Source organism: Hypanus sabinus, chromosome 11, assembly GCF_030144855.1.
Source record: "Hypanus sabinus isolate sHypSab1 chromosome 11, sHypSab1.hap1, whole genome shotgun sequence".
Classification (NCBI taxonomy): domain Eukaryota; kingdom Metazoa; phylum Chordata; class Chondrichthyes; order Myliobatiformes; family Dasyatidae; genus Hypanus; species Hypanus sabinus.
Genome location: NC_082716.1, coordinates 25923734 through 25935850, shown reverse-complemented (window position 1 = coordinate 25935850; position 12117 = coordinate 25923734). Strand labels below are relative to the sequence as shown.

General features: G+C 38.6%; 1 protein-coding gene across 1 annotated transcript in view; it reads left to right on the top strand.

Annotated features, from left to right (window-relative positions):
* plppr5a (phospholipid phosphatase related 5a) overlaps window positions 1–12117 on the top strand; it is a 199300-nt gene that overhangs the window by 128263 nt on the left and 58920 nt on the right. Inside the window, exon 4 of the mRNA XM_059983567.1 lies at window positions 8864–9040. Within this exon, the coding sequence (XP_059839550.1) occupies window positions 8864–9040 (177 nt within the window). The remainder of the gene's footprint in view (window positions 1–8863; window positions 9041–12117) is intronic.

Sequence of the window (12117 nt, the reverse complement as noted above, 5' to 3'; positions counted from 1 at the left end):
ACCCCAGCCATAGGAAACATCCTCTCCACAACCCTGTCCCCCCACAGCCTTCTAAATTCCAGTGAGTACAGGCCCAAAGCTGCCAAACACTTCTCGTATGTTAACCCCTTCATTCCCAGAATCATCCTCGTGAACTTCGTCTGAACTCTATCCAATGATCCCATATCCTTTCTGAGATATGGAGCCCAAAACTTTGATGATACTCCATGTGCGGGCTGACTAGTTTCTTATAAAGGCTTCCTTTTAAATGCTATTCCCCTCAAAATAAATGCCAACATTGCATTTGCCTTCTTTACCACAGACTCAACCTGTGAATTAACTTTCTGGGAGTCTTGCATGAGGACTCCTAAGTCCCTCTGCACCTCTTGATGATTACTTTTGTCTTATTGCTAAGGTAGAAGGTAATGCTAATAATGTAACCTACACTGATGCTTATACGTCAGCATTGGTTCAATTGTAGATGACATTGATTTAGATTAGAAAGCTTCAGGTCTAAGTGTTCCTCCAGAGATTCTCACACAAAGTTCTAGGCTCTTTGTCCAATGCAATATTGAGTGTAGCATTGGTTAAGTGCTGACGTTAAGCTGAGAATTTAAATTGAGCCATCATGTGTTCTGTCAGCTGTGTAGAAATGATCAACTTAGCATTACATAGTTGAATGCAAGATTATTTGAAAGGTGTACAGGAAAGTCACCCTTGGAAAATCAGGCCTCACAGTGTCTCCAGTATTAATTCTAAATGACCATTACCGAAAACAGTTATCTGGGTATTATCAAGCTTCTTTCGGTGAGAGCTAGTTGTGTGCAAATTTTGTACTGTTGTTCAGGTAACCACACTACACTTCAAAACTACTTCACTTGTTGAAAAGTGCTTTGGACCTTCGTGAAGAGTCCCATTTGAATGTAGTCACCATAATATACCTGACTACAGCATATGATGCAAAGAATTATGAGGAAGATGAGGAAGAGGTAATAGAAAATTTGGATTCAAAGTAATAAGCAAGATCTTTTTCCAGGAAGCAGTGTTCTCAGATAAAGTGATAAATGTTCAGTTAAATATATTCATAGAAAAGTTCACAGGTCAATAAATGAAATAAACCATTTTTAGAAAGTAAAAAATAACCAATAGATGTATACATAGAAACATAGAAAATAGGTGCAGGAGTAGGCCATTTGGCCCTTCGAGCCTGCACCACCATTCAGTATGATCATGGCTGATCATCCAACTCAGAACCCTGTACCTGCTTTCTCTCCATACCCCCGATCCCTTTAGCCACAAGGGCCATATCTAACTTCCTCTTAAATATAGCCAATGAACTGGACTCAACTGTTTCCTGTGGCAGAGAATTACACAGCTTCACCACTCCCTGTGTGAAGGTTTTTCCTCATCTCGGTCCTAAAAGGCTTCCCCTTTATCCTTAAACTGTGACCCCTCGTTCTGGACTTCCCCAACATAGGAAACAATCTTCCTGTATCTAGCCTGTCCAATCCCTTTAGAATTTTATATGTTTCAATAAGATCCCCCCTCAATCTTCTAAATTCCAGTGAGTGTAAGCCTAGTCGATCCAGTCTTTCTTCATATGAAAGTCCTGCCATCCCAGGAATCAATCTAGTGAACCTTCTCTGTACTCACTCTATGGCAAGAATGTCTTTCCTCAGATTGGGGGACCAAAACTGCACACAACATTCTAGGTGTGGTCTCACCAAGGCCTTGTACAACGGCAGTAGAACCTCCTTGCTCCTGTACTCAAATCCTTTTGCTATGAATGCCAACATACCGTTTGCCTTTTTCACCGCCTGCTGTACCTGCATGCCCATCTTCAATGACTGGTGTACAATGACACCCAGGTCTCGTTGCATCTCCCCTTTTCCTAATCGGCCACCGTTCAGATAATAATCTGTTTTCCTGTTCTTGCAACCAAAGTGGATAACCTCACATTTATCCACATTAAATTGCATCTGCCATGAATTTGCCCACTCACCTAACCTATCCAAGTCACCCTGCATCCTTTAGCATCCTCCTCACAGCTAACACCGCCGCCCCAGCTTCTTATCATCCGCAAACTTGGAGATGCTGCATTTAATTCCCTTGCCTAAATCATTAATATATATTGTAAACAACTAGGGTCCCAGCACTGAGCTTTGCAGTACCCCACTAATCATTGCCTGCCATTCTGAAAAGGTCCCGTTTACTCCCACTCTTTGCTTCCTGCCTGCCAACCAATTCTCTATCCACATCAATACCATACCCCCAATACCATGTGCTTTAAGTTTGCACACTATTCTCCTGTGTGGGACCTTATCAAAAGCCTTTTGAAAATCTAAATATACCACATCCACTGACTCTTCCCTATCCACTCTACTAGTTAAATTTTCAAAAAATTCTATAAGATTCGTCAGACATGATTTTCCTTTCACAAATCCATGCTGACTTTGTCCAATGATTTCACCTCTTTCCAAATGTGCTGCTATCACAGCTTTGATAACCGACTCTAGCATTTTCCCCACCACTGATGTCAGACTGTATAATGTAATAGTGTATAGTATATATAATGTATAGTGTAATAATGGGAAACATTCCATTTTAAAATTGTATATGAATATTATTAATATGCAACTCACGTTCTTAGTATTATTTATTTTTTGATTTGCACAGTTTGCCTTCTCTTGCATATTGCTTGTTTCTCAGCCTTTGTGTGTAGTTTTCCATTGATTCTGTTGTATTTCTTTGTTCCACTGTGAGTGCCTACATGAAAATAAATCTCAGGGTAGTAAATGGTGACAAATGTTTTAGAATTCTTTGAGGAAGTTACAAGCAGGATAGGCAAATGAGAGTCAGAGGATGTTGTTCCCTTGGATTTTCAGAAGGTCTCTGACAAGGGGCCGCACCTGAGACTGCCTAACAAGATAAAAGCCCATGGTATTACATGAATGGTACTAGGTTGGACAGAAGATTGGCTGATTGGCAGCAGGCAAACAGTGGAAATAAAGGGGGCCTTTTCTGGTGGGCTGTCGGTAACTAGTGGTGTTCCAAAGGTACTGGGACCGCTTTTTCTTCCTTTATATGTCAATGATTTGGATGACAGAATTGATGGCTTTGTTGCCAAATTTGCAGGCAATACAAAGATAAGTGGAGGGGCAGGTAGTGTAGAGGAAGCGGACAGTCTGCAGAAGGACAGGCAGATTTAGAGAATGGGCAAAGAGTGGCAGATGGAATATAGTGTAGGGAACAGTATGGCCATGCAATTTGGTAGACAGGATAAAGGTGTAGACTATTTTCTAAATGGAGAGAAAATTCAAGCAACAGAGGTACATAGAGACTTGAGAATCCTCATGCAGGATTCCCTTCAAGTTAACTTGCAGGTTGGGTCAGGGGTAGGGAGAAAATGCAATATTAATATTCATTTTCAGAGGACTAGAATACGAGAGCAAGGTTGTAATTTTGAGGCTTTATAAAGCATTGGTCAGACATTGTTTGGAGTATTGTGTGGAGTTTTTGGTATGTTATGTAAGAAAAGATGTGCCAGCATTGGACAGGTCCAGAGGAGGTCCATGAGAAAGATTCCGGGAATGAAAGTGTTAGCGCATGAGGAGAGTTTGATGGCTCTGGGTCTGTACTCGCTAGAGTTTAGAAGAACGAGGGGGGATTTCATTGAAAACTATTGACTTTTGAAAGGCCTTAGATAAAGTGGATGCGGAGAGGATGTTTCCTATAGTGGAAGCATGTAGGACCAAAGGGCACAGCCTCAGAATAGATGTACGTCTATTTAGAACATACTGTAGCTGAGGAGAATTTTTTTTAGCCAAAAGGGAGTGCATCTGTGGAATCCATTGCCACAGATTGCTGTGGAGGCCAAGTCATTGGGTATATTTAAAGCAGAGCCTGATAAGTTTCTTGATTAGTAATGATATCAAAGGTTATTGTGAGAAACCAGAAGAATGGTGTTGCGATCTTAATGTAAACAGCAGTAGAGAAACAAGCCAATAGGAAATGTTTATTTGATGATGAGCTCTTGTGATTAAGGATTAAAAACATTGTTTCCATCTCTTACTGCCCCCCCCCCCAAACAATGACATGCCAAATGACAAATTATGTAGTGGAAGAGGATATGGCTAGGCTTTCAAATAAGAGATGGGGTCCCACATTGATTAATGCTTTAAATAATACTGATCTTAATTTAACAGCATCATGAACAGAGGAGGAGGTCTTTTAGCTCACAGTGCTTGTAGTGGCTCTTTGAATGACTTATCCGTTAGTTCCATTCACCAGCTCTTGGATCTGGAGCCCTGCAAACCTTTACTCTTCAGATAAATTTTCAGTTACTTTTCAGAAGTTTCAATCTGAAACGCTGCCATGGCCATCTCAGTTAAACTGTTTCACATCACTCCACACATTACATATCAACAAAGTCATCACTCTGTTTATCCTTTTGATAAATCTGTATTCCTTCTTCATGAAACCGTTCTTCCTTACTTTTCCATTGAAAAGCACCCACTTTGTCTAGTGATGGTGAGGATCCATGGTTTACTGTCTACTTCTAATAACTTCAGGAAAGTAGTTGCCTTATCTCTCTGGAAATGCCAAGTCAAAGAGTCATACCTCACAGGAACACACCCATCAGTCCATTATGATCATGTCAACCATGATCGATACTAATCCCATTTACCAGCACTTGGTCTGTAGTTTTCAATGAATTCCCCTTACTGGAATCTCACTACAACGTCCTTACTGAATATAAATGAAAAGTATTTATTTAAAGCGTCATCCTCTGGCTCTAACTGTGTATTCCTAGTGGCTTCTTCTCTGTGATTACCCTCCTACTCTTAACTGAATTATAAAATTCTTTGAGATTCACTTAATTTTGTCTATGAGTCATAATTCATGTCCCATCTTAACCCTGCAAGAGGTTCCAATTCACGTTTGGGAGGAGGTGAATTCAGGGCCCCAAAAAGAGTTTCTTTTTGGAAGGACTGTTACAAGACGCAGGTTGAAGAGGCAACACCTCACCTGTAAGTCTGTCGGTACTGTATCTGCTGCTCCCATTGCGGCCTCCTCTAATCAGTGAGACACAATGTACTGTAGTTTGGAGGGTCACTTTGTCAAGCTCATATGCTCAAGCAGGATTTCCCCTTGGCTTACCATTTTAATTGCACTCCTTCTTCCCACCCTGATAGTTGGTCAATGGTTTCCTCCACTGTTGTGATGAGGCCACTCTCTGGTCAGACGAGCAGCACTTCATATTCCGTTGGGATAGCCACCAACCTGATAGCATGAACATTGATTTCACTAACCTAGTAATTTCTCCCTTTCCTTCTCTCTCTTTTTTCATTCCCCATTCTGGCTCCCTTCTAACCCCTTCTCCTCGCCTGCCTATCTCCTCACCCCAGGTGCCCCTCCTCCTTCCATTCCTCCCATAGTCCACTCTCCTCTCCAATCAAATCCCTTCTTCAGCCATTTGCCTTTACCACCAATCACTCTGTGTGTGTGTGTGTGTGTGTGTGTGTGTGTGTGTGTGTGTGTGTGTGTGTGTGTGTGTGTGTCTGTGTGTGTAGTTTCCTTGTTCTTCATCTTCTAGCCTATCACTAACCTCTCCAGTCTATTTACATTTTCTTTCAATTTGATACCCTTCTCAACCTCCTTGGTTATCCATGGGTGGATTTTCTAGGAGTTTTGCTTCCCAGTGGTATATATAGTACATTGACTGAGAATTATAAAGTATCTTCGTAAATACTTGCCACAGTTTATCCACCATTGTACACTTTAATCAGTTCTCCCAATCCACTTGAGGGAATTCTGCATTCAGACCTTTAATATTTACATTTAGTTAAGACCAGTTTCGGACCCAAGATTTTCACTGTTGTAATGAATGTAAAGTTTTATCACATTCTGATCACTTTTCCCCAAATGACAGTTTACTTTGAGATAATTATTCCTTGTATGGAGAATGGGTGAGAAAATGGATTTGAAACTCAGTATCAGCCATGCTCTTATTAAATAGCCAACACCCGCTTCTGTTTTCTTTTTTTTTGTGATTTATTTTTTATTCAAGTTCATCATCAAATAAACATTTCTGACTGATGTATTTCAGATACTGTACATATATATCATTTATTCATATATGCCACAAATCTCCACATAATATTTATCTGAGGTATACAGTTATAGAAAAGAGAGGAAAGAAAGAACAAGCAAAAGGAGAAAAACTATGTACAAGTAGGGAGTGATTTTTTTTATACAACATGTTCACTGATTTGTGAGAATAAAGTCAGGTCTATGTAGTGTTATGTAGTTAAACCATTTTTCCCAGTATGAATCAAATTGTTCGAACATAATTAACAGATGCTGTTATCTTCTCTATTTTGTAAATGTCCATTGTAATTTCCATCCTTGCATTTAAGGTTGGGCTCTCTTGTGATAACCATTTCCTTGTAAGAGTCTTTTTACCAGCCACCGGCAGTATATTCATTAAATATTTATCTCTTTTCAATCATTCTTGAGGTATATACCCAAAATATATGGTCTTACTTTCTAAAGGTATTTCACATTTAGAAATGTCTTGTAGGGCATTGTGTATCCTACTCCAACAGTCTTTGATAATGGGGCAATCCCAGAAAATATGGTAATGCTTTACATTTTGATTTCCACAATTTCTCCAGCAAACAGGGTTACTATCACAATGGGATTTCTGAGAGGGTGCAATAAAATAACTTATCAAGTTTTTCCATCCAAACTCCCTCCATTTCTGTGAACTGGTACACTTCCATTGATACCTCCATATTATTGTCCATTCTTCCTCAGATATAATTATCCCTCTTTTCTTCCATTTTGTTTTAATGTATGAAGTCAAATGTTTTTTAAGATTTGACAAACCCTTATATACACTTGAAGTGATTCTACTACCATTATCTAAATTATGTGCTTTTCTGAACAGCTCTGTCAAATATGTACTTGCCTTGGTTACATTTTTAACCCTCTTATTAACATACCGTCACATCTGCAAATCCGATAGAAGTCTTGTTTTCCTAATAATTGTTTCTCTTTAAGCATTTCAAAACTAAACAGTGGTCCTTCTTTCATTATATTGCAAAGAGCTGTTATTCCTTTAGTTATCCAGTCCTTAAATCTAGCATCCTGTTTATTCAGCATAAAATCTGAGTCATATGCACACCATTTGTTTATATTCTTTTAGAATAGTTTTCCATATTTGAAGAGTCCATTTCACCCATGGTTATCAATAGTATTTATGTAACTTTGTACATTGCTATCAGTCAAAATTGCCTGTATGGGGTTGGAAAGTATCCTCTCCTCAGTGTTTTTCCATTGAGCGTCATATGATGGGTTGCACCAGCATATCACAGCTCTCAACTAATCTCTAAGAGAAGGTAAGCCCCATCCACCCTTTTCCTTGGCTAATTGCAAAGTTTTGAGATGAACTCTAGGCCTTTTACCTTGCCATATATATCTTGATAATATCTTGTCCCATTCATTGAATTGATTTTGGTAATCTCTGTTGGTAGGGTCTGAAAGAGATATAATAATCTGGGCAATATATTCATTTTAATGGATTCAATCCTTGAACTGAGACTAAAAAAAGTAATTAAGTTCCATCTTGTTATATCTTCCTTATTTTTTTTAATATTTAGGCAGATAATTGCATTCTAATAATTTTGCCAAAACTTTTGGCTTAATAATGCCCAAATATTTGAAAGACTCTGTTTGTCATGCCCGGGGATATCTACTTTCAATTTTCAATGTTGTTAGGAAGATTACAAAATCAGTTCTCAGCAGTGCAAGCTACTAGTGATATGTTTCTACCATTCTGCATTTGAAGTATTTTTCTTGCAGTACTGCGATTTCATATCAATTGTTTATGCAACAAAGAGCATGAATAGTTTTTTTTTTCATTTCACTAATTTCACTCCCTATTATCTGTTGATTTCTTTGTATTGAGGACCAAGAAGTAGACTTGTCTTTCACATTGGTTGCCTTTTTTGTGAAAATTACGGGATTAAGCAAGAAATGCACTTAAATCACCTTAGAATCAACAACAAGGATATAGGAAACCTGTCATGCTAATTGTTAAATAAGTTGTTGTTTTGATTTGATATTTAATGTAACATGTTAGAAAAATCCGTTGCCATATAATCACCTTCATTGTGTAATCAGCACCAACATTTGAACAAATTAAAATATTACTATAAGCCCGAAATAAAATTAAAGATACTGTAAACTATCTGCTGGCTATGCAGCACTTACTGAAAGAGAAATGGACCTGATGGCCTTGACAAAGCTGATAGTTTCATGCGGAAATGTGGGCATTTACAAAAGCCCACCACTGCATGGGGCATTGCCATCTTGGATAGGCATAGCTTCTGTAAGCAAGTTTACAACATTAGATGTGTAACTGTTATGTACTTTGTTATCATATATGCATATCAACAAGAAACATGGAGGGTGAATTGCTGGCAGCAGTGGATAGCCCAGGTTTTTAAGTTCTGATGATCTTTCAAGATCTTTCCTACATTTAGTGACCTGAACTGAACAATGACCTTGCTTCACAAATCTGCCAAGTGCAGATTTTTCTCATTCCCTTACAAATGTAGTAAACATGCTTAAAAAGAAGTTAATATTATAAAGAGCAGCTGCTTCCCTATTAAATTTTAATTCCAATTTCTCCAAGTGTCTTATTTTGTAAGCAATGCACAGTTAAATTGGTCTTCTAGCATCCCTTGTCAAGGAAAGTTAATTCTCTCGTAAAGAAAATTATTCCCACTGCCAATTAATGTTTAACCATGTTCTTTTTCGCTGTAATATATGTAACAAAGTTTTAACATTGCAAATTGATTTTATTTGTACCTTTTAGATGTATATTACTTGTACTGTGAAGACAACTGGAACAAGACTTGCAAAACCTCTCCTCTGTTTGGGTCTCATGTGCTTGGCATTTCTGACTGGAATAAACAGGGTAGCAGAGTACCGAAATCACTGGTCAGATGTTGTGGCAGGATTCATCATAGGAACAGCTGTAGGAGTATTTTTGGTGAGTAAGTACCATTACAATAAAATAACATGCAAGGCCAGATAAGATAAAACACTGTTCCTCAAGAGAAAGGTTTCACATATTCCACATACATTATTCACGGCTTCATCTGTCTTGTGGTGTGTTCAGCACTTTGCATTTACTTCAGTAAATTAGTAAAACACAGGTCCATTTCAGTTCAACGTACAATTGGCAAACGTTTAAACTGTGTCTCCACCAAGACTGTAGGCCAATGAATGATGCTGTTTTATACCCATAAAAAAATTAAAGAACCTGAAAGTATTGACTTTTCTGAGGAATCTGATTGCATAACTCAATGTTTGTGTGTACTGTGTGATTCGGTTTTGTTGTAAAGGTCATTGAAAGTCAAGGATTTCATGTGCTGTGCTACAGAGGTTACGATTTTTGTTCTGGACCAGAAATATATGGTGGTAGTGTGTGTATGTCTGGGTGCCACTCTTGAGATTTTCGGGGTTCTATGTACAACTCTTGATAAACATGAGCTGCTTACATTCAGTGAACACCTTACTAAGACTGAAGTGGAACCCGGTGAGGTCTTCTGCTGCTGTAGCCCATCCACTTCAAGGTTCGAAATGTTGTATGTTCAGAGATGTTCTTCTGCATGCTACTGTTGTTACGTGTGGTTATTTGAGTTACTATTGCCTTTCTGTCAGCTTGAACCAGTCTGGCCATTCTCCTCTGAGCTCTCCTATTAACAAGGTGTTTTCACCCAAAGAACTGCAGCTCAGTGAGTTTTTTTTTGGAGGGGAGGTTGTGGGGAGGTTTGCACCATTCTCAGTAAACTCTGTTATGTGTGAAAATCCCAAAAGTTCAGCAATATCTCAGATACTCAAACCAACCCATTTGGTTCTAACAATCATTTCACGGTCAAAATCACTTAGATCACTTTTGTTCCATATTCTCAGCAATAACTAAACCTCTTGATGACGTCTGCATGCTTTTATGCATTGTGTTGCTGCCACATGATTGGTTGATTAGAATATTTACATAAACAGGCAGGTGTACAGGTGTATCAAATAAAGTAGCCATTGAATGTATTTAGAAATAGGCTTTTAAAACACTTATAAAACTACCAGCTGCATACATAATTGCTTGTGCTGTCTCCTGCTGGCACAGTGGAACTGGTCTGGGCAGGTTGTCTTTAAGGTATAACTTGCCACTCGCTCTTGCCAGAGTTGTTGTTGCTAGGCAACCTAATTCTACAGATTGTAATCCTTAACAAAAGCGTGACTCAATATTTCTCTATTGCAATGTCTCTTGCTATGTTTTGTAACTCCAAAACATAAAGAAACTAATTAATCGAGGAACACAGAGCCGGGGTTACTCATGTACATTTAGCTTCTATGTTTGGCGAGGCATGCACTTATCACATGGCAGCATTATGATTATGCAATTCACATATTTTTACATATAATCTATAATGAATTATTTAAATGAACAATAATGCTTAATCAAACACTATTTACAATAATACACAAATATTGCTGAAATATTAAATACGCAACAGTCCTCCCTACTTAAATACAAATTCCAACTCAATATAGAATACATCTCAACTATATGCACAGTTTATGATATAATACAACTACAACTACTCCACAGCATAGCAAATTTTAGATTGTCCCAATCAGGCCTAAAGATTTAATCACTGTAGAGGATTTCTTACTCCTGTGGGATAATGTCTTTCCTGACAAGGGGTGGGGGGGTCACTCTCTTTGGCATGTCAGAATTGTGGCTGTGAGGCATTCTCAGGTTCTGGGGTCTCCTCTGTGGTGGATATAGGAGCTGACTCGGACACTGCAGAAAGCTGTTCTGATAGCTCTGGACACCTTTCTTCTCTTTCCTTTTTTTTCCTTCTAGTATTTGCATCTTGATCTTGGAAGGTGCATTTAGTACACCGGAGTATTCTCTCATTAATCTTTCTATTACTTCTTTTATGATCTGATCTCTTCTCCTGGTTTCCTCATCCAGAGCATCATCTGATGAATCTTCTATTTTCATATCTCCATTGAATATTTCTGTTTGGCTTTCCATTAATTCAGCTGGGCTTTGGTCGTTCCAACTACCTTTCCAAGCAGCTCTTTGCCTCCCATGTGAAGTTCATGTAATAACCTTAATGCGCACAGAGAAGAGTCTGGTTCTTTATACTCACAATAGCCGAATGTTTGCAAATTTCTTGAAGCTCCTTGAGCTCACTTCCAGCTTAAAATCAAGCCACATTTTATAGGTAACTGCCTGATTAACATTATCACAAGTGATCTCAGAAATGTTGCCTACAAATTGGACTACTGCTTTTGTCACTTTCATGCTTCCTCTAATCAGCATGGTCCTTCCTTGGACCAATAAACTTTCCGACTAGACGGACAGAGGTTGGCACCAACACTTGTTTACCCTCTCTTGGGCAAAGGTTCATGGTATATGGCATGGAGACAGCTGTGGCATCATCCAGTATCTTTTTCAATTCACTTTCTGTTGACTCTACTACAAGGTATATAAATGTTGGAAGGATCTCAAATCAAGTTGTAGTTGTCCCAGCCAATCATACCCCCACAATGTAAGCCCTCCTGTATTCACCACATACAAGCCAAGAAGCTTGTTGTTTATTGTATTTCACTGTTACAAATGTCATTCCCACTTGAGTTATCTCTTCTCCAGTGAATGTTCTTAGATGGAGATCAGCAGGCTTCAGTTCAGTATCTTTGAAATGTCAAATGCAAATTCATTTTGTGGAATGACTGGAACAGCCAAGCCAGTGTCCTATTCTATTTTAATTAATGTGCTGCTCACTTCTGGTCTAAGCCATATTGTTTGTCTCTTGTTGGTTTTCACATTATAAACCTCAAGACCACTGAGTCCTGCGTTACTCTCATCATTCTCAACTTTTTCACCAAAAGCAAGCAACATGACTTTTTCTCTTTCCTCTGCCACAACACAATGTTTTTCAGCTAGGCAGGCTTCTACTTAGACATTGTAATTTTGCTCATGCTTACTTCCATTCCTGACTGCAACTCAATTGCATCTTTGTCTGTTGTTTCCATTGATATAACCTTTTCAAC